Here is a 23,153-nt window from a genome sequence, read left to right as displayed (position 1 = left end):
CTTAATTAACTCTATATAGGGTCGTATCAACCATCGTTAACAGGGGCTGCTTTTCTCAGTGGTGAGACGTCAAAGAGACAGGTCAGACAAAGCCAAGAACGGGACTTGGCTACTCCGTGAGTGCTCAGAGTCCAAGGCCCAGCCACCTGCGGCTCCTATTATACCACAACTACACTATGATATCGTCGACCGACTCGACCCGATGCTCTCTGATGAAGCCAAGAAGGGCCAAGCTATTAAATACAGACGCTTATACTCGCCGTTTGAGCGGCACCGAGGCCGTTTCACCATTGATCGTCAACGGTGAGGTTTCATCGACATAGTATTGGTCTCATCCGCCGTAGACCCTTCCAGGCACAATAATTCGGACGACAAAAAGTTTATCTCCTTGCAGGGCTTGAGACCTAATATGTGACCTACCTTGATCACTTTGCGTGTATCATTGGTGTTGCTATGGATGCTTAACTGATAACCATACTCTGGCAGTATTGTAGTCTAGTGTATCCACAGAGGAAGAGAAGAGACCTGCCTGCACCGTACCTAGCGCTGGTACGTATACGGGGTATAGTCTAAGGTAGTCTCTAGGTTGGGTCACAAATTGCGGTCGCTATATCTTGACGTGATATGAACTTACAACAAAGTCTCTAAAGTCTGGTCTTGGCATCTTGAGGCCTCTCGTTTCGATGGAAACGCCACAAACCTCTCTTGAATCCATCCGTTCACTTCCATCCATGAACATTTCCACGTGAATCGGCGGCCGATCTTGCATCGTAGCATCAACGGCAACAGCCCGACCGAGGAACCCATGCGTATGCCATGACTTTCTCTGACAAAATTGGGGATGACTACCGCTCTTCCGTGTTTCAAGGATGTAAAATTGTTTCTTCGCTTACGAACCATCCTACTACTTCTGCTGAGCTTGCTGTTGCCCTTCGTACAACCCTGTGTAGTACCCAGCATAGTACCATGACATAAGGAGTTTCTTGAGGCTTTCGTCCTGGACTGTGTGTTTTGATTAGTTCTATATGACAAGAAATACCATTCAAGGATCATGACTTACCGGAACCTAGGACGGTTTGTATAGGAAATGAGGGAGTCCCTTGAGACGCGATTGGCTCCTTAGACTCATTGCGCGATGATGGGATCTCCTAACCTTCCATGTTAGTTGTCTGAGCATAGGAAGCCAAGATTCTCATGGCACAGATCAACATAGCCAAACCCACCTTGTTTTGTTCTGCTGTTCCCGATTCCAACTCAATCTCTTCTGTTTCTGTAACTTGGGGTTGCTCAGATCCAGACTCAGCCTCCGCCTCGGCCCTTCGCTCACGAGTTAGCCGAGTGAATACCATCTCTGAGGATTTTTACTTGCTGATTTTGAGTCTCTAACTCCCGTACACTTCCGCCCTTGGCATGAATGCTGTGATATTTCTGCAGAGTGTCCGTCAGTAACCGTCTACGATAGAGAGAACTTACTTACTTTGTACTCTTGTAAGGCTTCATTCCAAGAGTCAATCAGGGCAGAATCATCCCATATCTCCTCTTGTGTCAGTTTCTCTTGCTTTTTCGACATCTTGTGCAATCAAATGTCAGACTGCGACGATGGAGAGTTCCGAGTATTGAACTGTTATGTCGTGTTTGAGAAGCCTCGGTTCCAGATGGCTGAGGTCGAAGAGTTATGGTCTGCTTGGCTCTAAGTTAACAAGAAGCATAAGCTTCGAATATGAATCGACAATATTCTGTCAAGAATATAAATTAAGTTGTCAGGCAATAATGGTTGGTGATGTACTCCGTAGATTGGTCCCGTCTTATTCTGTATGTCCCAGCGCTGCTCGGGTTGTAAGCTCCAGAAGCTACAGACACTTTTTAGTGGGCCAAGCCGCTGAAAGGACCCCAACCCCACTACGATAAACTGATAGTGTGCACGCGATTCTTCACCGCCCAGAGCAGACATGGCAGAATCCCATTTTTTTTCAATGGCCCACGCATCTTTTTCTGCGGGAGTCTAGCTTTTGAGTATCTAGCAACAAGACAACTAAATCAGACACAATGGCCCCAGAATTAAGAAAGAGAAAGTGTAAGTAACTCGAGATTCGTAAATCTTCATGCGCTGATTTTTTTAGCCGTTTCGGACATCAAGAAGCCCAACGGCGCTGCCAAAGCTGCCCAGCCTAAGCGAAAAGGTAGAGACATAATGCCCAGAATATAGCTTTTCTTGTGTCGCTAACACAGCTTTTACAGCCCCCGAGGATGCGTCACCTGTGTCGCTGAAGAAGCAAAAGTCTGTCAAGAAGACTGTTGTCACAAAAAAGGCCGATACCAAGCCGGCGCAAAAGTCCAAGAGCAAGCCCGAGGAAGTCAAGGTCGTCGAGGAGGAAACCACCACACTCGATATCCCCGATGAGTCTTCCGATTCTGAGGCTGAGGAGGGCAAGGAAGTTCAGGCGATCGTGAAGGAGCTGGACTCTGACGACGAGGATATCACCGAGGGCGATTCTAGCTTCAAGCAGGGACAGGATGTCGGCAAGATCCCCAAGGTCTCCAAGGAGGTTCAGAAGGCCGCCAAGGCTTCCGACGAGGAGGCTGGAGTTATCTACATTGGCCGGATTCCCCACGGTTTCTATGAGCATGAGATGAGACAGTACTTTGAGCAGTTCGGCCCCATCGTTGCGCTACGACTTTCCCGAAACAAGAAGACTGGTGCCAGCAAGCACTACGCCTTCGTCAAGTTCGAGGAGGCCTCTACTGCCGAGATCGTGTGCAAGACCATGGACAACTACCTTCTGTTCGGCCACATCCTCAAGTGCCGAATGATCCCCAAGGAGCAGGTTCGTGACGATTTGTTCAAGGGCGCCAACCGGCGATTCAAGAAGGTTCCCTGGAACAAGATGGCTGGCCACAAGCTTGAGAAGCCTTTGACCGAGTCTGCATGGGCGAACAAGGTCACAAAGGAGAACTCCAAGCGCGCAAAGAAGGCTGCTAAGCTTAAGGAGCTTGGTTACGAATTCGATGCCCCCGAGATCAAGGACGTGCCAGCCCCCGCTGCTATTGAGAACGGAGAGAGCGAGACCAAGGCCATCGAGGATGCGCCCGCTGAGAAGGAGGAGGAGCCCAAGGTTGAGGAGCCTGCTGAGGTCGTTGAGACAGTTGTCGAGGAGAAGACTGAGGTTGTTACCGAGGAGAAGCCAGCTCCCAAGGCCAAGGGCAAAGCCGCAAAGGGCAAGGCAACAAAAGCAGGCAAGGGCCGAAAGGCAAAGGCTTGATTGAGTACGGAATTGTTCAATTCAATTGGGTTTCGGAGTTTTAAAGCGGCATAGACATAGTTTCAAACAGATCCATGTATAATGAAACGAATGCAAGTTGGATCATCAGTCACACGCTTCTTCTTTTTTCTACAAAAACGTTTCAACGATGATATATATGTACGCACATAAGCGAACCCATAGCACTCATAGGAAATAAAAGAGCAAGCAATGGGATTATGAAAGGCGGTTATAGTCTACTTCGCGCTCGATCGCGAAAAAGCCACGGAAAACAATGGTCTTTTTCAAAAATGTGATTGCGAAGGGTAAAAATATGTGAAGAAGAGAAAATGAGATTCGACGGGCGAGACAGATGAGGAAATAGCATCATGAGGATCCACTTGAATATGACTAAGCCCGATTCACCTAAGCATTCAACCATAGCATCTTGTCCAGCTTTTTGTGTTATCCAGGATACGCAGAGTTAAACAACTTGATTTGTTACAATGATATTTGCATCAGCCTTGAATTCATATCTCAGTCAGTTTTAGTTCTCGTCGAGGAGTATATCTTACATAGATCTTGAGTTCAATTCACCAATGCTAGTGTTCGCGTCTCTTACACGGAACGCTGCATACTTAGGAACCAACTAATCGAGGTTCACAGGTGGGCCATATTGAATTCACAGAGTAATTGAAACCCTTATTTCTATTCAGCCATATCACAGGAGTCATTCTTTATGACACATGGCACTGACTGAAGTTGCTGATAAGTGAGTCAGTGCAGAGGAAGATGTTTCACTAAGACAGGAATAGAAAAGAACATCTTGTCCTATAACTGTAGCACAGAATGGACAGTGTTTGAAAGAAATCTTTACACCGAATCAGAGAGAGCTGAGCCGTTAGTTACTGTTCCATTATATGGATGCCAGTAGTGAACCATCCTCAGTCAGCGATTGGAGGCCATTCTCGAGTCTAGATCCTGCAAGGTACGTGAGCAATAGCTACAGTATATACCACATAGTCGGCCATTGGTGTTTAAAAGTTAAGAGAATGTTTTCATGATCAAAATCATATCATACAATTGATATAATACCACAGTAGTAGCCGGCCGACAATTCGGAGCCGACCTCGCCCGGAAGATCAGCCGTTGAAACGACTCGGAACTAACTCCAGGGCACTTTCAGGCCAAGTCCACTAAATTCCACCAGGTCAGGTACGTCAGCTGGTGGCTGCTGACATGCAATTTGACCACCTACCAACGGAACCTTACACGAGGGAGGGTCAGTAATTACTGACACGTACCAAACATCCAATTCCCGTCTGTTCGTTCCTCTTAAAGCAACCTATAATCCACCCACAGGCGCTAGGATTATCTGCACGACATTACATTGAACGAACCTCTAGATCTGGGTCTGGATGCTCTGTCCAGACTAAAAAACTCACCATGTCTTCCACCGTCGCAGCGAACCCGACCCAGGCGACGAATTCAGGTGCGTGCAATCCCTACCCCTGCCAATTGACGTGGAAATGGAGATTCGAGAACGTGTCCTAACCCATGGGGCCTCGCTTCCTACTCGTGCAGGGTCATCGTCAAAAAAGAAGAACAACAAGAAGAAGAAGAACGCCAACAAGAACAAGGCTGCTGAGCAACCTGTTAGTGGTAGTTCAGACCCTCAGCAGGGTTCAGATAAAGAGACCCTCGAAGACGAGCCCGAGACACCCACTCAGCCCGTATGTAGTTATGATGCTCCCCTCCCATGTCTATCATACAATTGCGCGCGCGCTGACATGTATCAACTCCACAGGAAACTCCAGTCAATGCAGATGCAGACGCAGACGCAGTCAATGCAGACGAAGTCGTAAACGAAGAAGCTCCCACTGTCCACAGTAACGGGCATGCCGTAGAGCCCAAGGCTCAGAGCAACGGGCTCATACCCCCTCCGGTTGATGGCGAAAAGGAAACGCCCGACAATACAGATACCTCAGCCAAGCTAGAGGCCATGAGTCAGGAACGAGAGGCCTTGCGGGCCGAGGTCGAACAGCTACGGAAGCAGCTCGAGAGCATCCAAGAGACACACAGCAATGAAGTCACACAGCTCAAGAGCGATCTAGAGGAGAGCAATGCCGCCAAGGAGAATGCCGAGGAGGAATACCAGACCCTTCTTGGGCGAGTTGAGAAGATCAAACAGACGCTGAGCGACCGGTTCAAGCGCGACAAGGCAGAGCTCGAAGAAAGTAAAGAGCGCATAGAAGAGCTCGAGGCAGAGAATGAGGAACTAAGAAATAACGCTGTGTCGTCTGGAGACGATGTCGCCAAGCTAAAGGAGGAGCTACAGGATGCGACCAGGGAGCTCAACACTCTGCGAAGTCGCAACAACCTATCAGCACAAAACTGGAGCAAGGAGAAGGAAGAACTGGTCCGACATGTCCAACATCTTAAGGAGGAGATGGAGACTACCGCAAACGCCATGGGCGAATGGGAAGTTATCGCCATGGAAGAGCGATCCATCAAGGAGAGCTTGGTTGATAAGGTCTCGGAACTAGAGGAACAAGTTACTATCCTACGGCAAAACTACGAGAGCGCCACTACAGAGCGAGAGAGCCAAATGACTCTTATTGAAAACCTACAGAACGCCCTCCGCGAAATCCAAGATGCTCGCAAGAAGGAGCTTCGCGATATGGTCGAGACTACCGAGGCGCAAGTTCAAGCTCTCAAGAAACAGGTGCAAGAGGCCGATGCCCGCGCAAAGGAAGCTGAAGAAGCCAAGCAAACACTCTCGCAAGAGCTTGAGCGAACAGCGCCTTACGAGAAGGAGGTCAAGGAGAAGAACCTTCTTATTGGAAAGTTGAGGCATGAGGCGATTGTGTTGAACGACCACTTGACCAAGGCACTGCGGTACCTCAAGAAGACAAAGCCGGAAGACAATGTTGACAGGTATGTCTGATATATGACGACTCGCATGAAGCCTAATACTAACCACGACTAGACAAATCGTTACAAACCATCTCCTCCACTTCCTCACACTCGACCGCGGTGACGCCAAGCGTTTCCAAGTCCTCCAAGTCATGGCTGGGTATCTCAACTGGACTGACGAGCAGCGAGAGCAGGCCGGCCTCGCTCGTCCAGGCACATCATCTAATTCTCTCCGCCTACCCATGTCACCATTCACACGCACACCAAGCTCACCATCTCTCAACACCGATCTCTTCAACGAGTCAACATCTGCCAAAGACAAAGAGTCTTTGTCTGAGCTATGGGCAAACTTCTTAGAGCGCAGCGCACAGGAGGGCGCTCTGGAAACACCAAGTAGAAAGGGTAGTACTAGCAGTGCTGCAACGGGACCAGTGAGGCCGGAATCGACAAGGCCGGAGTCTAAGAGCTAATGTGGAAATTATACTAAATGCATGTATGGGGTGGACACGGTGCATGTTTCAGGGATAGCAGGGAGAGCCATAACGCTCGACTGCTACAAGAGAAAGGATGAGATATGGTTTTCATGGTTATTCAAGCCAAATTTCAACGGTCATAGACCTCTATGTAAGAATAGCTCTTTATAAAGGGTTGGGATAATACGCAAGAGGACGGATTAGATACTATCGTCTTCTGTTGTTTCTCCACGCAAGGAGTGCAATACATTCTGTGCATATCCTTCGGCGTCCCTCGTTATCGTCGCCACGTCAATGCGATTAGTCAATGCATCGTTGACTCCCTCCACAACCTCCCTTTCCTCCATAACCTCGCCCATGAGGCGCACTTCGTGACTCCAGTAGGCATGGCTTCGTGATCGGAGATCCTCATCGCGCAGCGCAGTGTTCTTGACAATACCGAGAGCACTAAGCTTGCTCTTCACGGTGAGCAGAGCACGTGAGGTTGCCTCAATGCGCTCCACAGGCGAGGGAGGCTCAACGAAGGCGCGGTTCGTAGCGGATAGATACAGAAGCCAGCCCAGAGCTGCGTCGAAAGCTGCGAGGGTGACGAGACGTGCGACTCGAGCAGTCCAGTAAAAGAAGTCAACTTCCGACAGACGCAGAGCACGTGCGTTGGCTTGGTAGTTGTAAGAGTTGACAAAGTAAATATCGAGAGCGGCAATAGTCATGGCAGCCATCGTAGCCTTTGGTCGCCATTGGGAACCAGCTCGCCCTGTGAAAGTTGGACTCGTAACGAAAGCAATGGCGAAGAGGTTCGCGATATGAGGCCACAGGAGTTGTGGGAGAGCATAATAGAAGAATGTCTTTGGCTCTTCCGAAGTGCAGAACGGGCAGTTCGCGAGCACTTCGGGTCCAAATTGCAAGTATAGCAGTCGGCTCTCAAGGTTGACAAATCTGCCCCTCAGCGCTTCGTCTTGCTTCGTGAGAATATTGTCGGGTCTTCCAACTGCAACACGGTTGAATAGAACATCGACCGGGATCTGGAGACGGCTTTGGGTCGCAAGGAACAAGTTCTCGGGTGCGAACGGCGGTAATGTCTTGAGGATGTAGCTGATGATTAAGAAGGCCAGGAGAGCCAGCGCAACGCGGACTTTGGGCGGTACGGGAACTATAGGCGCATGTCGGGATTGCGAAGAGGCCTTGACCGATCGATAGTATGATATGGCTTTTGGTAATAATATAGGGCCAAAGAAGATAAGGAGGGACCGAATACTGGTTAAGGTTAGTTGTTGATTGTACAGGATGTGTAAGTGGCTATCAAGAAGGACAAAGTCACACGGACAAAGTTTAATGCCAGGAGATATACTTACGAGTCCCACGGGATCGCCATTATGGCGAATATCAAACCAAAATGGTCGTGTTCCTTTGTTGGTTCTGAGGTGTTGAAGTTGAACACGTTTTGTTACAAGATTGAGACAAGGCTGATAAACGACGTCAGTTCAGGAACGGCTTCAATAAGGCAAAGGTGGCGCCAAGCCTAAGGTACTGTCCGTATGTAGGAAGGCCTGAGGGACAGCGTTTCCATGAGATCCAATGTCGGCCAATGTGGGGGCTTAAACTTTTGGTGGAGCCGACCTCTCTTTTCAACGTAAAACCTCGGATTTTTCTTCTCTTCAACAAACTTCTTTCTCTCTTCACCTCAATCATTCACCACAAACAAGTCCTTTTCTTCGCCTTTTCGTTCACAATCACACCCCTCGCAATACTCACCATAGCTCAGTAGCGCAATAATATGGCTCTTGCGCCGTTATTCACTGCCTCCCGCTCCCCCCGTGCATTTGTGTATCATTATGTTCCCACTGGCACTTTCGAAGCTTTGGCGATCTCTCTGTGGTCGCTAGAGTCAATATGTTGCCTAGATCAAGCCCCAAATACCCTGCCAAGGGTTATTCTCTGTCGTGTTACAAAGTCTCAGCTTCGGCAATGAGGAACTTTGCGTCAAATTTATCTAAGAGATACATCTCCAATCGTAGTCAAGCTTTGCCTGTAAATATGCATATTTTCACTATGTGCGCGAACTAGCTATATCTATCACAGCCGTTTGCTTATGACTTCTTCTTCTCCTCCGCCGCGACCTTCTCGGCTGCGACGGGTGCTTCCTTGGCCTGCTTCGCGTTGAGGAGCAGACCAGCGATACCCACGATCAAGTCGCTGAAAAGCGCAATAACTCCTGTGCATGCCAACTGCCACGAAGCGATGCTGACACTTCCGATGGGGGCGCGAGGGAAAGACAGAATCCATTCTGCCCAGTATGGGAACCAGCCGTAAGGAAGCCAGAACATGGGCTCTGTGGCATACCAGAAGGGCAGGAAGTATTGCGGCGCGCGTGTAACGACGACTCGGAGAACGGTGAGGATCTTGTCAAAGTTTGATCGAGCTGCCTCGTTGGTTTTCTCTGTAGTAGTCATTTGTCAGCTACCTCTTGATTCCCCTGGATCTCTATAATGGATGTGACGTACTGGTCTTCTCTAGCTGCTCGAGGAGCTTGTCGTGCTGACGACGGAGCTTTGCCCACTTGGCAAATTCATCCTGACTACTCGTGGAGTTCAGATCTCGTCGGACCTTGAGGTAATCGGCCTGGAGCTTGCGTTGCTCGCCTGCAGCCTTTGCTGTTGATACGGGGAGGAAGTTGATTATTGTCCAGAGCTTTTTTTAGTTAGTAGCTGAGCTAGATGACACGATCTGGGGTGAGTAGCGTACCAAATTGTTGATTGGCGCCGCCTCCAATGTTATGGCGATGTAGCCGACAACTTCGACAACGAAGATGCTGAGCATTAAGGAAGGCCATCTTGGGGGGTCGAAAGTGTATCAGCAGCGACAGATGATATGATTCGAGCGTATGCACTGTGTATTCGGCCCTGGACCGGTTTAAGTTCAAGCTCGTGAAGTTGATGGTGATGTTGGTTTTGGTGGTTTGTTATACGTGGTCAAGCCATGTCATCTAGCCCCGACACTTGCAAAGAGCTCCATTGAACCCCTCCACACCACGTTGGTTGTCTCAAACTTACCCTATACTCTTCACCTACCTGCTTCCTTTGATCCTTCCAATGTCACGAGCACTCGACAAGAGTCTCAAGGAATCTCTCAAACATGGAGATCATCATTCAATATTTCTTGAGATCTCAAATGTTCTTATCGAAGCTTCAAATGAGCTTCTGGAGATCGAGTTATTGGGTAAAAGCCACATCCTGGATGCCCATACATCAGTCTTACGAGACGAGAATGCAGTGGCCATACCAAAATTACGCCTCGTGCAGGCTTTTATAGTGGCGCAGAAGCTTTTTAAACAGTTCCAGGCCGATAGCCAATGGGTATCGGTAGAAGATGTCTCGAGGTCAACTGCTGTTATTCTGTTGATGGATCCGGAGCATCTGACAGCTGCCAACATGAGAAAACGGCTTATCAGAGACAAATGGAGAGAAGAAGATCTGCAAGACAAACTTTACGTCGAGAAACACCTGACTGATAGTTTACTGACCAGTCGGCTTCATCGACACACGAAGTCACCAACACTATGGAACCATCGCCGATGGCTAATGGAGCAATATCGTCGTCACAATATCGAGGTTACAGCCGAGGATGGCCTCACAAGAACAATCATGATATCTGGAGAAAGACATCCACGGAATTACTATGCATGGTGTCACGCTAGATATCTGGTCAACACCTTTGTCCTGCCATCATCAAGCTCACAGGAGAAGATATCACGCATGATCATCGCTACGCAAAAGTGGTGCTTTGCACATCACAATGACATATCTGGCTGGCAATTTCTTCTGTTCCTGGTAGACAAGCAACCTGCCGAAACATTGCCTGTGTTTCGCGAGACATTGAAACTCGCAGCCTCGTTCAAGTGGCGGAATGAATCTGTGTGGTACTTCCTTCGGCTTGTGACTGCTCGGGGAGTCACAAACTATGACAAGGAGGAGTTTGAAAGCCTGCGAAAGACACTCTGGGAGACCGCAACTGAGGACAGTATTGAGAAGACGACGCTTGAAAGAGCAGAGCAGTGGCTCATGGTTAGTCAATGATCGTGTTCGCAAGGAACTGGACTTGAGGGCCGGGGCTGAAACCGAAACTCACTCATGGGTTGCCTCACGGGTGTCTTTCGGGTATGCGACCATGAAACATGGGAATAGATGTTGGAAATAGAAACAATACGGTCTCAACTGGAGCACAGACGCTGAATAACGATTATCTTGTCGCGAACTCACGATCCTTATCTAAATGAAGATCTGCCGTCTCCTTGACGTTGAAATATCAAACCCTGAGAGGCCGGCGGCTAGTGACCTATCACAGCTGAATATATGTATGGTTAAAAGCTGCAATATGAATTCAAATTGAGGTCTACCCTGATCGACACGATCCGAGTAGATAGTGCTGCCGGGGTCGAGATTAAAATTCCGAGAGGCATTGACGGCGCCGTGCGGTTGTTTCATCAACGGGGTCAGTTGACAAGGGACTTCCTAGGCCATGAAGCTATCCAATTGTGTTTGGACATTCTGAATTAGCGATGAAGTCATTGAAGTGCGTGCAGCGGGAAACGATCCATTGAATCTATATTGGAATCTTAGTGAAATTGCATGGCTACTAATGAGACCTTGGCACCAATGTGAGCAGGGCGGAAATCAATGGAGATGTTACATTGTAGATTGTAACGTAGAGTGTGCATGTCCTTGTCATTGGAATGATACATTTGTCCAATTTGGCTCGAGAGTAAGATCTAATAACGGAGGATAATGTTATCCTCAGCTTATTTACAACTCAGAATCATGGCTGTTTTTGCACGACGATGGGAGCTTGGACATGCTCGTGTCAGGTGTGAGCTTCGCTGTCATGCGTGAGCCGGTGAGCTCAGAGAACAAACATTCAACAGGAAACAAATTTCACGTAAATAGGTTTGAGAACACGATATGTTTCTGCATTGCCATTACTCAAGAAGGATGCAGCCTGAAACCGAGTCAATAGCACCTCAATGTTGATGTTTTCATGTGAATACAGGGCAACAGGGATAGGAACGTCTCCGAGAACCCATACACACGTGGAGAAGAAGCCAGGCGGCCGATAATCCGGCCTCGACAGACTCGTGATACTTGGAGTACCAACTCAATGAACTCATAAATTGAGATACTGTGCATTGTGATCAATCTAAACACTGGTCAAGCGTCAAAGTGCTAACTTTACCGCCGCGTAATCTGCACAAGAAGCGCCTGACAATGACCAAAAGAATCTAGAAGAAAACTGGAGCGAGCTGAGCGTTTTGAGGCTCACAATACGGAGTAGTCAGGGGAAGTTCCACGTAGAGCTGACGCTGACCTGACCAGTAGAGTGGCGCCGTTGTTTGACGCGTTAAGGCAAGGAGACAAAACCGCTACTGCAAGTCAATTGAGAAAACAACAACTTGAACTTGGTGATCCAATGATGTCGAGTCAAGAGAGGCAAGCCCAAGGGGACTTTGGTGTCAGCTTGACGCCAGGGCATCAAGCTTTAAACTTCTTGGCCATTGATATCAGTACGGAATTGGAATTTGGTTACATGGCTGTAACGGTCTGGTTGACGAAACTCTGAGATTTGACGTTATGATAAGGTTAGATATGGCCAAGACTTCAAAAAATCGAATGGCTGCTGGGATTCAATTCCTCAGCCAGGCTTTGTTCTTCATACGCCATAGCCAATACTTTGAATATCAGCTTCAGGCAGGGGAACCACAATATTTGCTCCTGGTTTCCACAGAACGCGTGTTTCGTTTTCACCATTGACAGTTGGAAACGCCTGAATCAATCCGGCTGAAGCTTGTTTTTTTCCTTTTGCCGCTTGCTCCACGTTGCGTTGCAGCACATCTCGTGTGTGTGCCACTTTGTGCAGATCTTGGAGTGAGAAGTCTAACCCAAAGCATCAGCTGGAGTGCTGCACGTTAACTTATCCGTCTCAGGGGCACAGAGACTCGGCGTTAGACCCTGTCTCGGGGAGTTTCTCAGTGAACCAAAGCAGCACTCTGCATTCAATTCTCAGGCAACGTCGCTATCTTTTGGGTACATATTTGGTATACGAGATGATGAAGTAGCACCAGGCAAGAAGAGGACAAGCATATGTATTTTCGGCCGATATCGAGGTAGCATGGGGCACAAGCAGGCAGGGTTGAGTAATCTCCACAGCTCGAGTCCACCGCAATAAACAAGCGGCTAAGAGTAACGGGCCATTCAGAGGCTGACGACCCCTGAACCTTACAGATGAACGTTGCGTGGGTGTCCAGTGACGATCAGAGATGCACTCTGATCACGTCGACTCAACCTGGCTGGCATGGCATGTGTGGACTGTGGAGAACGTTTACGGGCGGCGTTTCTTTTTGTTGTTTTCAGGTCCTGTCGTGTTTGACGGTTGATTCAGTCCGTGAGATGATGAGATACCTGATCTACAGGTACTGGACCTTGCTGATCGTCGAGCCAAGATAACTAATGTCCAATCAATGTGGTCTACTTAGCTTGGCTTTGGATCTAGAATCAAACCAAGTTGTGAGAGATGAGAGCGAGAACTTTGGCCAAAGACTGAAAGACTGAAAGACTGAAGTTCGTATCGTGGACATAACGCTGGTACCATGCTATGATGGATGTGATAGCAATATGATGTGTCTCTTCTGACAACTCTTATCCCTTCCGCTCGCCTGCCTCTTTGGGACGACATCTTCAGCAGGTACAGCATCTTTAGGTCACTTTCTATCCCCTGTATCTGGGTGCTGTGCTTAGTGCTAGCTGTGCAGTGGGCAGCTATCTCCCCATACCAAGACCAGCCTAACCCACCTACCCACCTCTTCCCGTCATTCTCTATCCCTCCGAACTCCACTCACTCACCTCGACCTCTTTTTTCTATGCTATACTCTACCTTACCTTAATTCGTAATAATTCCCTCTCCTCCTCCGACCTCTCTCTCAGCTTTGTTCCTTTTTCTGTTTATTTCCATTTCTCGTATTTGTATTTGCACCTTTCTTTGTTGTTCCTCTCTCTTTGTCTCTGTCTCTCCGAGTCTTGATCCAGGACCTCAAGCCGAGTACTCCGACTTCCGAGAAACCTCAACGCCCTGTTCCAGAAAAAGAGAGCGAGAGAGAGAGAGAGACTCGAATTGGTCTCACTGTAACCAAGCCACTTCCATTGTGTCTGGCTTGTGTTTGTTGCATCTTCGCTTGTCCAACTTGCATCAGGTTCTGGTCATCAGTCGGCATCTTTGCTGTGCCGTTTTGTTTCCAATGCTGGGCTCGTAATTCTAATCCTTTAATACATCTCGCCAACTCTGGCTCAAGAGGCCTCGCCTCGTTTCTGTCTTCCTGTCCGGACGCGTTTGAGACAAGCGCTTCCAATTAGCTTTGGCTCTGGTCTCACTCCATTTTTGTTCAATACAAGTCAATCCAGGTTATATCAACCACCTCCAAGTGCATATTCTTCTGTACTCGCCAGGGAGGTTTGGTTGAATTGACTCAGTATAGCTTCAATATGCGCCCAGGATCTCTATTGGCGCAATTGGCCCTGGCCTCATCTGCTCATGCCTTCTTCCCTTATAGTCCGAGCTGGCGTGTCGATGTAGGACAAAGGCGTATGGCTCGAAGTCCCAAGAGTGTGGGCAATGGTGGTGGTGTACGTATGGATATCAAGCAAAGATCACCTCAGGTTTGTTTCTGGAGAAGTGCTTGACAGTCTCATTCCATTGACCGTTCAATTACAGTCTAGCCAACCGATAACTGAGAGAGCAGCTCACGAAGCAGCACGATTGATCGCCAAATATGCTGGAGGAAGCATCCCTGACACCAGTACGCTGCTCAAGCGTGATAACAAATACGATGTCATGGAGGCCACAGAATCGACAAAGAAGCACACTCAGGGTGTTGACCAGGACGGAACTGACTATTCATACTTCATCGAGGTTGAGGTTGGATCGAAAAAGAAGACGATGTACATGCTTATCGACACTGGCGCTGGATCAAGTTGGGTTATGGGCTCTTCTTGTTCCAGCAAAGCGTGTCAGATGCACAATACATTCGGCGAAGGCGATTCGGACTCACTCGAAGTATCAAAATCCGACTTCAACATTGCATATGGCTCTGGAAAGGTCTCTGGTACCTGGGCAACCGACACAATCACCGTGGCTGGCATGAGCATCAATTATCAGTTCGGATTGACGCATACGACCTCGGACCAGTTCATCGAATTCGCTTTTGACGGCATTCTTGGTCTCGCCATTAACAAAGGATCCGACAGCAACTTTCTCAATGCCCTGGCCAAGTCTAAGGAAGTCGAAAAGAACATGTTCTGCGTTGCTCTGAACCGTGCAGCTGACGGTACAAACGAAGGAGAAATCAGCTTTGGCTCACCGAATCCCGACAAGTATTCCGGCAAGATCACGTATACTTCTATCGGCGAAGACAATGACTGGGCTATTGAGATCGACGACATGGGCTACAACGGCAAGAAGGCAGATATCGGTGGCATCCGCAGCTTCATCGACACTGGAACATCTTTCATGTTTGGATCACCGGACAACGTTAAGAAGCTCCATGCTCTTATCGATGGAGCCCAGAGCAACGATGGCACCACATATACTGTTCCTTGCGACAGCAACGGCAACTTGACCGTGACTTTCTCTGGAGTCGACTATGTCATCTCCCCAAAGGACTGGGTTTCTCCTCCTAACAAGGATGGCAAATGCACCAGCAATGTCTACGGTTTCGAGGTTGTGAAGGGAGCATGGCTCTTGGGCGACACCTTTATCAAGAACGTCTACGCCGTTTTTGATGCGGACGAGCGCCGAATTGGTAAGTTGATTTGGTACTTAAGAAAATTCTTGTGCTAATGAGAACAGGCTTTGCTACCAACGCTATTACGGATGGCTCAAGCACCGACAGTGAAGACAGCAGCTCTTCAACAAAGACCATGACCACCACCAGTGAAGCGACCACAACGTCTGGCGACACCGAAGAGACTGGCATCACAACCACCTCCGGATCAAAGGCAACTGCAGTGCCAGACATGGGTCTTGGTAAAGAATCTGTCTCATCTGGCACAGCCACTGCTGATTCAAGCGAACCTACCGAAACAAAAGACTCATCAGCACCTTCAGGGCCACTATCACAATCCCGCTTCACATTCATTTTCTGTATAGTACCATTTTTCGCCCTCCTGGCATAGAAATAGCCAGATGAGCGGCACTACATTCTTTTTAATACCCAGATACAATCGCTAGAAGCGCAGAGAAACGCGTATACATATCGTGAGAGCTGCATAGAACACGAAGACATCGTGTTAGGAATACGAGGACAGAGAGATCAAAGTATGGGATGACAAGATGTGGTTCGAGCTACAATGATACCCGATCGAACAGAGGAGAACATGACGGGTTCCTACAGATGGCAGATGAAGCCATGCTACAAGTATATATTTTTTTGGTAGACATAGACCATCACCATCAATAGAAACCAACATCCGATGGACTGAATTGCTCTCTAGTGGTACTTATGTGAACCAGCAGATTGGTGTAGATCAGAGTATGCTTAAATGGACAATTATGGCCCATCCTCGGACGACAGTTTGTAAGGTTTTGGTGAACGCCCCTCGAATACAGCCGTTGAAAAGGAGAGTATAAATTGGACCCCTATTTTTGAGTACCTGGAATCCCCAGGGTCTTGGAGTCAGGTAGGTTTGAGGCACGATCAACAACGGCGAGATGGCGTTATACCTCAAATAAAGATACTCTGTAATATAACCGTTCCATTGCTTCTCGAATAACAAACAAATCTTCTCAATAGAAGCCTCACCCTTTATTAAACACCTCTTCAAATACTCTTGGAATGACCCGTGCCCGCCCCTGCATAAGCCTAGACACAGTTAGCGGTCGATTCCAGCGATTTCACAAGGGGCATTACGCCAATCCCAGCGCCTATCATGCTGCCAATGACGCTAATGTTTGCTATCCATGCTTATCTGGGGGAAGGACAGACAACCAACCGACCTATCCTTGGAATAGGACCTTTCCACTTACAACTTACAACCATTCGACTTTGTATCCTTTTGCTTCGCCGTCAATCTTTTACACTAATTATTTGATTATTTCTTCCTTTTGGCATATACGCGAGCGAATCGAACATAATCCTTTACTCTTCCAGGGGAAAATGTACACGCAATACCAACTTGCTACTCCCCTTCGACAATGACGCACGCCAGGAACGATGGCCCCCCGAACCCGCACGGCGAAGACCGCGGCCTCCTAGAACGCGGGCACGATTACGACGACGACTATTTTGGCGTGGGCGACGACGATTATAGCAGTGGAAACGCCAGCGCAGATTTAGGAAAGGCTTCAGGCAAAGTCGAGACTGATGGTCAGCCCCGGACTCCCAGCCGCGTACGCTTCGACTTGACGCCGGAGATCGTGGGCGTTAGCAATGGAGAAGCTTTTGGCGGATTTGCGGATCGTGAGAGACGATCTTCAGATGATGCGTACTTTGATGTCGAGGAGGCGACGAGCCCGGGCCGGGCGCATCGTGTGCCGCTGTTGACCAACATTGAAGCGCCGAGTGTTGCTCTTGCGAACTCTATGGGGGATCCGTCGGAACAAGCTGAGCATGAGATGAATCGACCCAAGTCAGGACTCAAATCTGCTTTCATGAACATGGCGAACTCTATCATAGGTGCGGGCATCATTGGACAACCATACGCTGTGCGCCAAGCCGGACTGGTCGGAGGCATCCTACTGCTAGTAGGCTTGACGGTCGTAGTCGACTGGACGATCTGTCTTATTGTCATCAATAGCAAGCTCAGCGGGACGAGTCATTTCCAAGGGACAGTTGAGCATTGCTTCGGACACTCCGGGCTGATCGCTATCAGTGTTGCGCAATGGGTCTTTGCGTTTGGCGGAATGGTCGCATATGGTGTCATTGTGGGCGATACGATTCCTCATGTTCTGGTCGCTGTGTGGCCAAACTTGTCGAATGTGCCTGTAATAGGACTCTTGGCAAATCGACAGGTCGCGATCGCGGTGTTTGTGATGGGCATTGCGTATCCCCTTACGCTGTATCGCGATATTTCAAAGGTGAGAATTACAACGTGGACCGTCCTGCTGGAACTTGGGCTGATGAGATTTGAGTAGTTGGCCAAGGCAAGCACGTTTGCGCTTGTTGGTATGGTGGTTATTGTCCTCACCATCCTTATACAAGGTATCTTGACGCCGTCGTCAGAACGGGGCTCGTTTACTCCTTCACTCCTCCTCTTCAATGGTGGTTTCTTCCAGGCCATTGGTGTTATTTCATTCGGTAAGGATCTGTCCTGATAACCTGAGTTTATGGCCAGAGTTGCTGACCTATACAGCTTTCGTTTGCCATCACAACTCGCTCCTGATCTACGGGTCTCTCAAGACACCTACCATTGATAACTTTTCCCGAGTCACTCATTACTCAACTGGTATATCGATGGTGTTCTGTCTTGTCCTCGCTCTAGGCGGTTTCCTTACTTTTGGTGACAAGACGTTAGGCAATGTTCTCAACAACTTTCCAGCAGACAACACCATGGTCAACATAGCACGTCTCTGCTTTGGCCTCAACATGCTCACCACCTTGCCCCTGGAGGCATTTGTCTGCCGTGAAGTGATGTTGACATACTTCTTCCCTGACGAGCCCTTCAACATGAATCGCCATCTCCTCTTCAGCACAAGTCTTGTTGCGTCAGCTCTGGTGCTAAGTTTGGTGACCTGTGATCTCGGTGCTGTGTTTGAGCTTGTTGGAGCCACGAGTGCTGTGGCCATGGCTTACATCTTGCCTCCATTGTGCTATATGAAGTTGACGACACGAAGTTGGCGGACATATATGGCAGGTGCAGTGGTTGTGTTTGGCATGATTGTCATGGTCATTAGTGTGATCCAGGCTGTGCAGAAGATGATCAACAGTGAGTTCCCCCATATGCCCTGTGAAGATCTGGGTACTTGACTATTGGACATTGGAACATGTACTTACACTCCACAGGCAAAGATGGACCGGCGCAGTGTGTATAAGTACCAGGCGTTTTTTACCTTTACCTTTTCACTTTTATTCAAACAACATTATAGCATGATGAAGCACAACAGACATAGACCCAGACATAGACCCTTACTGGGACAACAAGCGTGTAAGATAGTACACATGAAAGCAGGATGCGTGACTGCAGGGAGTACCGCTGCTTGAGATATATAAATCATGTAAAAAAGGCGGATGAATTGGTGGCAAATTTATCAAATAAGATCAAAGAAAACCATGTTCTATGTACATTGGATAGTGTAAGGAGTTGCATGGCGTGATATCGGTATTTCAATCATTATAGAGTTTTCAGTTCTTCGGCAGATGAACTCGTATTCTTATTGTTCTTCTTATCTCTCCTCTCTCTGCCTACGAGTTAGGCGAAGCTATGATGTCTGGCGATGTAGTCACCATGCTTTGACTAACAAGTCAAAGCCAATACTCCTGGTCAATGGCAGCATTTCAGAGAGACTTTTTCTTGTCTACCTTGTGCATTTTCAACATCCATATCGCAAGAGCAACTTATTCATACACCGCTGAAGCTATTATGACATGTTCCTCACACGATCCTTCATTCCCCACCCATCTCCAACACAACTCTCAACCTCCGCGGGATATCGCAGCATGACTTACACTATCTGTTCTCCAAAAACAAGTCAGCACCCATATAGTGTGCCACGCTATTGCCGTACCTCACAGCAAGTGGATCACATAGAGAAAGTGAAGCTACAAAGAGGACAAGCACAAGGAGAGGGGGGTCACACGCAACGAATAGCAGGAGGGGGTAAAACAAAGCAGAAGCCCGCTATTTGCGCTTACAGTTAAAGAACCCCGCTTTGGGATAGAGAAACATACGTAAATCTCGTGTGAGAGAGAGAGGACGGGAATGGGTTTGTTTGAGGTTGACAGTTGGTTATATATTAGGTTGCCTTTCCCCTCTTTCTGTGGTCCCTTCGCCATTGCTCTATCTCTCCATAATCAAACTTGATCGCTTCTTTCTATCCTCAACACACACTCTTCGTATATCAATCACTCAAGATGCAGCCTCTTGTTGACTACCACGACAACACCTGCCCCAAGTGCAACGCCGCCATCGACGGCGCCGGCAAGACTTGCGGTAGCTGTGGTGCTGTATGTCTAATACTTGCCCTCTCGTCTCTCCCTTATCTTACATGATGCTGACTGCTTCTAGCACTGCCCCGTCTAAACTCCGCAAAGACCAAGACACAGATTCACGATGAAATGATGAGACGGACGAGAAGTTGTTTATACCGGTGTTAGGTTAGGTCAGGGATGCATACAACGGAGTGTGGTTGGGGGTTTGGGTGGTTGCTGTGATGAGGCCGCTGTTCGATAGCGTCACTCTTTTCTTGGGCGGTTGATATTTGTGCATGCATTGGGTGGTATTGTGAAGCAGAGGATACGCTCGCTCGCTCATTTGTTTTATCTCGATACTGAGGGAACAAGACTGATATTCACCTCATATCATCCATCGTATACCTATGCGTGCATCGTGAAATGCCCCTCTTGAGCTGCGCCGCGCTCGCATAACTGATCATACCAACTGCCTCACTTCCACAGTGATTGATGGGATTACATCACCGGTATCACCCAAACCAAAATAGGCTCGGCGCCGATCAAAGAGTCTAGAGTCTAGCATGGGATGGGGGCCACATGACTAGACATTGGCACGTGGACAAGGAGGCTGCCTTTGATAAGACCAGTCAAGATACGCATACCAAGACGGATAAGCATCTTGGTTCAAGTTGGTTTGAGGAATGGCAGCCAGTCATAAGCAGTGTAACATGACATGTCAATGCATAACAAGATACATACAAACAAGATAGGCTAGGTAGGTCTAGATACTCAGATAGGGAGGGTCACGTCGTGCAAGAGCATACTGTACATACAATAACATCACCAAAACAGATAGACAGGTTATACAAAAAATCAAGAGATTAAACAGGCAGGCCCTACGCAATAGATGTCCCATCTCCATGGTCTAAGTAACGGTCTCGAGGCTTCAAGAGAAAAAACGAAAAGATTTATGGCCTGGACCGACTTGGTTCCCCCAGCCGGACCCCATATCCACACACAAGCAGACACAAACGCTCTCGCCGTGACCTGCCCACGGAGCCTCTCTCGGCCTCCTGACACCTCTCCCTGATAGTTCCTCATCTGTCAGTCTGCAGTGACCGACAAACCTGGCAGGAGAGCGAGGAACGAGAGCCACTCCTCATCCTCCTCCTCAACAGCCCCTCCAACAAGAAAAAAGACATCTGGCCCACCTCCCCCATGCGCGACAAGCACATACATAAAACAATGGTCCCGCTCGCATGCCAGTGGTGATAATAAAAAAGACGAGGTATCTGTCGGGAAAAGTAACCGCCTGCAAGATTCAGGAGGTCCAAGAAACCATGGCTCTGCCGACAAGAAAACCATCAATCCAGCGAGAAGGGTCGGCGCGTAGGCCGATGGACCAGACAAGAGCGAGACAATATCAAACTCCAGATTCCGAGAAAACCGATGCATGCCGACAGCCTTCTCCTTCTTGGCTGCCACGAACCCGTATCCGAACTGCCGGGGCCAAGTTGAGGTTGAACTGGAACGACAAAGGATTACAACGCAGGGTCAAGCCACGGCATGTGCGTGGACTGCGCTTAGAGGGCTTCCATGGTGCCCTTTACAGAACAAGGCACTTCTTGTGCTTGCTACCACGGGTGTTTCGCGACAGCAGAGCAGCGCGAGTAGCGTGCTCAAACACCTCGCGTACGCCCTCGTTGGTCTTGGCTGAGCACTCAAGGTACTTGTAGGCAGCGATTTTCTTGCGAACCTCCTCACCCTATCGACAACTGTTAGCATGGTTTAAGATGACGTGCAGCAAGCTGGCCAAGCAAGTTTCAAGAGCTTGATTTGGCGCTTGTTGGGGCAATATATCGTACCTCCTCGGGGGAGACAGGCTTCTGGCTGGTCTTTCGGAGCTCCTCGATGGTCTTCTGGTCGTATCGCAAGTCCTTCTTGCAGCCGACGAGAATGATAGGGAGACCTTGGCAGAAGTGCAGAACCTCAGAGATCCACTGTAAGAGCACGTGTCAGCAAAGTTGTATCAAAGAAACTAACATCCAGCCATCTGGCACTGGAGGGCGAACAAACCTTCTCCTGGACGTTGTCGAGAGAGTCGGGAGAGTCAACAGCGAAGCAGATCAGGATAACATGGGAGTCGGGGTAGGACAGGGGTCGAAGACGGTCGTAATCCTCCTGACCAGCAGTATCCCATAGGGCGAGCTCGACGTGCTTGCCATCGACCTCGACATCGGCGACGTAGTTCTCGAAAACGGTGGGGACGTAGACCTGAAGGCGGAATTGTCAGCAAGGAGGTTGTTGTGGTGATGCCCGTTGCATGATAAGGCTGTTTATCAAGCCGCGTGGCTAAGCGTGCGAAGGTTGAAAGGCAACGCCGCAAGAAAGTCAATTCTTACCTCGGGGAAGGTGCCCTTGGAGAAAACACTGGAGGATTGATTAGCATTGTGTTGATCAAGTGGTAAAGATCAATGATAGCGATGATGGTAATGAAAACGGCGACGGAGGACGGTGAGGTGAAGCAAGGGGCATGTGCGTCTATCACGGTAACGATAGAGCTGATGGCGTCAAGCGATGCGAAGCGCTGGGCAGTCCAAGAGGCTAAAAACCATCACATCGTCCTGCTCTTGAGGATTCTGTTTGATAGAGACATTGTGATGCCAACGTGGCGATGGATAGGAACGTGATGGGCGACGGGGGGTCGACTTTGAAGTCGTGTCGTGTCGTGATAGAAGGCCAACTCACATCAACAAACAGGTTTTACCACAAGCACCATCGCCGACAATGACGAGCTTTCGGCGGATCTCAGCCATGGTTATTGATTAGATGTGGTTTTTGGTTAAAAGGTTGAGAGAAATGGACGAAGATTGCTGGCGTGAAATGCGAGCTTGAGCTTGAGCTTGGGAGATGGTGCAGGTTGTGAGTTTCGCGGAGAGCGGCGGCTGCGGGTCGATGGGGATGGGAGATGGATGGATAGAGAAAGAGGAGAGTTATGAGTTGGGTTAGGTCAGGTTGGGACTGGTAGTAGAGGGACTCAGTCAGAAAAGAGACGCGAGGAAGAAGAAGGGGCTTTGGTTTTTGGGTGAAATAGGCTTGGGCTTGGTTTTTTTCTCGCTAGGACTAGGGGCCCGACTGCACTGCAGGCACTGGAGCGACAGCCCGGGCGGGCGCCAGGACTGGGGAGGACCCAACAGTGGGTGGGCAAGCACAGGACAGCAGGCAGCCAGGGCAGTTCAAAGGACAAGAGGGTACCTCCGAATAGCGCGTCAGGAGTGCTGGAATCAAAGTACCAAGTGCCAGTATCAGAGGTCTTGGTGCCGGCGATACTGGGGGTTGGGCAGGGTTGTTGAGTTGAGGACAACCAAGGCGTTTGCA

At 48.9% G+C, this 23,153-nt stretch overlaps 10 protein-coding genes across 13 annotated transcripts; 6 read left to right on the top strand and 4 right to left on the bottom strand.

Annotated features, from left to right (window-relative positions):
• Window positions 1–258: 258 nt before the first annotated feature.
• FVEG_11272 (hypothetical protein) lies at window positions 259–1,863 on the bottom strand. 2 transcript variants are annotated; one of them, XM_018900456.1, is made up of 5 exons: window positions 1,478–1,863; window positions 1,370–1,428; window positions 1,224–1,317; window positions 1,061–1,148; window positions 259–1,002 (listed from the first exon to the last, which is right to left on the bottom strand). In XM_018900456.1, exons 1-5 carry the CDS (start codon window positions 1,568–1,570, stop codon window positions 905–907), a joined length of 432 nt encoding a protein of 143 aa, XP_018758733.1. In that variant the 5' UTR covers window positions 1,571–1,863; the 3' UTR covers window positions 259–904. The 2 variants fall into 2 exon arrangements, with proteins under 2 accessions (XP_018758733.1, XP_018758734.1); XM_018900457.1 differs by having other exon boundaries at window positions 791–1,002; window positions 1,061–1,153.
• Window positions 1,864–1,962: 99 nt separating this feature from the next.
• FVEG_11271 (hypothetical protein) lies at window positions 1,963–3,554 on the top strand. Its single transcript, XM_018900455.1, has 3 exons — window positions 1,963–2,074; window positions 2,121–2,180; window positions 2,239–3,554. The coding sequence occupies exons 1-3, from the start codon at window positions 2,047–2,049 to the stop codon at window positions 3,258–3,260; spliced, it is 1,110 nt and encodes a 369-aa protein (XP_018758732.1). The 5' UTR covers window positions 1,963–2,046; the 3' UTR covers window positions 3,261–3,554.
• Window positions 3,555–4,497: 943 nt separating this feature from the next.
• FVEG_11270 (hypothetical protein) lies at window positions 4,498–6,961 on the top strand. The gene is made up of 4 exons (XM_018900454.1): window positions 4,498–4,731; window positions 4,824–4,972; window positions 5,047–6,176; window positions 6,229–6,961. Exons 1-4 carry the CDS (start codon window positions 4,686–4,688, stop codon window positions 6,623–6,625), a joined length of 1,722 nt encoding a protein of 573 aa, XP_018758731.1. The 5' UTR covers window positions 4,498–4,685; the 3' UTR covers window positions 6,626–6,961.
• Window positions 6,699–8,163, bottom strand: FVEG_11269 (hypothetical protein). Its single transcript, XM_018900453.1, has 2 exons — window positions 7,981–8,163; window positions 6,699–7,882 (listed from the first exon to the last, which is right to left on the bottom strand). The coding sequence occupies exons 1-2, from the start codon at window positions 7,998–8,000 to the stop codon at window positions 6,829–6,831; spliced, it is 1,074 nt and encodes a 357-aa protein (XP_018758730.1). The 5' UTR covers window positions 8,001–8,163; the 3' UTR covers window positions 6,699–6,828.
• Window positions 8,164–8,524: 361 nt separating this feature from the next.
• On the bottom strand, window positions 8,525–9,912 carry FVEG_11268 (hypothetical protein). The gene is made up of 3 exons (XM_018900452.1): window positions 9,371–9,912; window positions 9,130–9,316; window positions 8,525–9,065 (listed from the first exon to the last, which is right to left on the bottom strand). Exons 1-3 carry the CDS (start codon window positions 9,443–9,445, stop codon window positions 8,716–8,718), a joined length of 612 nt encoding a protein of 203 aa, XP_018758729.1. The 5' UTR covers window positions 9,446–9,912; the 3' UTR covers window positions 8,525–8,715.
• FVEG_11267 (hypothetical protein) lies at window positions 9,655–11,048 on the top strand. Its single transcript, XM_018900451.1, has one exon. It carries the CDS (start codon window positions 9,718–9,720, stop codon window positions 10,699–10,701), a length of 984 nt encoding a protein of 327 aa, XP_018758728.1. The 5' UTR covers window positions 9,655–9,717; the 3' UTR covers window positions 10,702–11,048.
• A 2,411-nt stretch (window positions 11,049–13,459) lies between these two features.
• Window positions 13,460–16,198, top strand: FVEG_11266 (hypothetical protein; the record flags this gene model as incomplete). Of its 2 annotated transcripts, XM_018900449.1 has the most annotated exons (3): window positions 13,460–14,328; window positions 14,384–15,470; window positions 15,518–16,198. In XM_018900449.1, the coding sequence occupies 3 exons, from the start codon at window positions 14,155–14,157 to the stop codon at window positions 15,841–15,843; spliced, it is 1,587 nt and encodes a 528-aa protein (XP_018758726.1). In that variant the 3' UTR covers window positions 15,844–16,198. The 2 variants fall into 2 exon arrangements, with proteins under 2 accessions (XP_018758726.1, XP_018758727.1); XM_018900450.1 differs by having other exon boundaries at window positions 14,285–15,470; window positions 15,518–16,150.
• A 429-nt stretch (window positions 16,199–16,627) lies between these two features.
• On the top strand, window positions 16,628–19,023 carry FVEG_11265 (hypothetical protein). 2 transcript variants are annotated; one of them, XM_018900448.1, is made up of 4 exons: window positions 16,628–17,743; window positions 17,801–17,963; window positions 18,019–18,591; window positions 18,669–19,023. In XM_018900448.1, exons 1-4 carry the CDS (start codon window positions 16,862–16,864, stop codon window positions 18,695–18,697), a joined length of 1,647 nt encoding a protein of 548 aa, XP_018758725.1. In that variant the 5' UTR covers window positions 16,628–16,861; the 3' UTR covers window positions 18,698–19,023. The 2 variants fall into 2 exon arrangements, with proteins under 2 accessions (XP_018758725.1, XP_018758724.1); XM_018900447.1 differs by having other exon boundaries at window positions 16,678–17,743; window positions 18,019–19,023.
• A 713-nt stretch (window positions 19,024–19,736) lies between these two features.
• Window positions 19,737–19,905, top strand: FVEG_16989 (hypothetical protein; the record flags this gene model as incomplete). Its single annotated transcript, XM_018906225.1, has 2 exons — window positions 19,737–19,829; window positions 19,891–19,905. 2 exons carry the CDS (start codon window positions 19,737–19,739, stop codon window positions 19,903–19,905), a joined length of 108 nt encoding a protein of 35 aa, XP_018758723.1.
• A 573-nt stretch (window positions 19,906–20,478) lies between these two features.
• On the bottom strand, window positions 20,479–22,911 carry FVEG_11264 (GTP-binding protein rhoA). Its single transcript, XM_018900446.1, has 5 exons — window positions 22,524–22,911; window positions 22,178–22,205; window positions 21,852–22,049; window positions 21,641–21,775; window positions 20,479–21,540 (listed from the first exon to the last, which is right to left on the bottom strand). The coding sequence occupies exons 1-5, from the start codon at window positions 22,589–22,591 to the stop codon at window positions 21,382–21,384; spliced, it is 588 nt and encodes a 195-aa protein (XP_018758722.1). The 5' UTR covers window positions 22,592–22,911; the 3' UTR covers window positions 20,479–21,381.
• Between the last annotated feature and the right edge of the window lie 242 nt (window positions 22,912–23,153).

This window comes from Fusarium verticillioides, chromosome 9 (genome assembly GCF_000149555.1).
Source record: "Fusarium verticillioides 7600 chromosome 9, whole genome shotgun sequence".
Taxonomy (NCBI): domain Eukaryota; kingdom Fungi; phylum Ascomycota; class Sordariomycetes; order Hypocreales; family Nectriaceae; genus Fusarium; species Fusarium verticillioides.
This window is presented reverse-complemented; position numbering and strand designations above follow the sequence as displayed.

What these genes read in the sequence shown, in the direction of transcription:
- FVEG_11272 (XM_018900456.1), bottom strand. Translation starts at nt 1,570, where the DNA reads ATGTCGAAAAAGCAAGAGAAACTGACACAAGAGGAGATATGGGATGAT. An exon ending in AAGCCTTACAAGAGTACAAA is followed by an intron (nt 1,429 to 1,477) that starts GTAAGTAAGTTC and finishes GACACTCTGCAG; the next exon opens with AAATATCACAGCATTCATGC. An exon ending in GAGTTAGAGACTCAAAATCA is followed by an intron (nt 1,318 to 1,369) that starts GCAAGTAAAAAT and finishes TCGTGAGCGAAG; the next exon opens with GGCCGAGGCGGAGGCTGAGT.
- FVEG_11269 (XM_018900453.1), bottom strand. Translation starts at nt 8,000, where the DNA reads ATGGCGATCCCGTGGGACTC. An exon ending in ATGGCGATCCCGTGGGACTC is followed by an intron (nt 7,883 to 7,980) that starts GTAAGTATATCT and finishes AACCTTAACCAG; the next exon opens with TATTCGGTCCCTCCTTATCT.
- FVEG_11270 (XM_018900454.1), top strand. Translation starts at nt 4,686, where the DNA reads ATGTCTTCCACCGTCGCAGCGAACCCGACCCAGGCGACGAATTCAG. An exon ending in CCGAGACACCCACTCAGCCC is followed by an intron (nt 4,973 to 5,046) that starts GTATGTAGTTAT and finishes TCAACTCCACAG; the next exon opens with GAAACTCCAGTCAATGCAGA. An exon ending in CCGGAAGACAATGTTGACAG is followed by an intron (nt 6,177 to 6,228) that starts GTATGTCTGATA and finishes AACCACGACTAG; the next exon opens with ACAAATCGTTACAAACCATC.
- FVEG_11267 (XM_018900451.1), top strand. Translation starts at nt 9,718, where the DNA reads ATGTCACGAGCACTCGACAAGAGTCTCAAGGAATCTCTCAAACATGGA.
- FVEG_11268 (XM_018900452.1), bottom strand. Translation starts at nt 9,445, where the DNA reads ATGCTCAGCATCTTCGTTGTCGAAGTTGTCGGCTACATCGCCATAACA. An exon ending in CGGCGCCAATCAACAATTTG is followed by an intron (nt 9,317 to 9,370) that starts GTACGCTACTCA and finishes AACTAAAAAAAG; the next exon opens with CTCTGGACAATAATCAACTT. An exon ending in CGAGCAGCTAGAGAAGACCA is followed by an intron (nt 9,066 to 9,129) that starts GTACGTCACATC and finishes TGACTACTACAG; the next exon opens with AGAAAACCAACGAGGCAGCT.
- FVEG_11271 (XM_018900455.1), top strand. Translation starts at nt 2,047, where the DNA reads ATGGCCCCAGAATTAAGAAAGAGAAAGT. An exon ending in AGAATTAAGAAAGAGAAAGT is followed by an intron (nt 2,075 to 2,120) that starts GTAAGTAACTCG and finishes TGATTTTTTTAG; the next exon opens with CCGTTTCGGACATCAAGAAG. An exon ending in TGCCCAGCCTAAGCGAAAAG is followed by an intron (nt 2,181 to 2,238) that starts GTAGAGACATAA and finishes CAGCTTTTACAG; the next exon opens with CCCCCGAGGATGCGTCACCT.
- FVEG_11265 (XM_018900447.1), top strand. Translation starts at nt 16,862, where the DNA reads ATGACGCACGCCAGGAACGATGGCCCCCCGAACCCGCACGGCGAAGAC. An exon ending in TGTATCGCGATATTTCAAAG is followed by an intron (nt 17,744 to 17,800) that starts GTGAGAATTACA and finishes AGATTTGAGTAG; the next exon opens with TTGGCCAAGGCAAGCACGTT. An exon ending in CATTGGTGTTATTTCATTCG is followed by an intron (nt 17,964 to 18,018) that starts GTAAGGATCTGT and finishes TGACCTATACAG; the next exon opens with CTTTCGTTTGCCATCACAAC.
- FVEG_11264 (XM_018900446.1), bottom strand. Translation starts at nt 22,591, where the DNA reads ATGGCTGAGATCCGCCGAAAGCTCGTCATTGTCGGCGATGGTGCTTGT. An exon ending in CCAAGGGCACCTTCCCCGAG is followed by an intron (nt 22,050 to 22,177) that starts GTAAGAATTGAC and finishes TTCCGCCTTCAG; the next exon opens with GTCTACGTCCCCACCGTTTT. An exon ending in TCGACAACGTCCAGGAGAAG is followed by an intron (nt 21,776 to 21,851) that starts GTTTGTTCGCCC and finishes GTGCTCTTACAG; the next exon opens with TGGATCTCTGAGGTTCTGCA.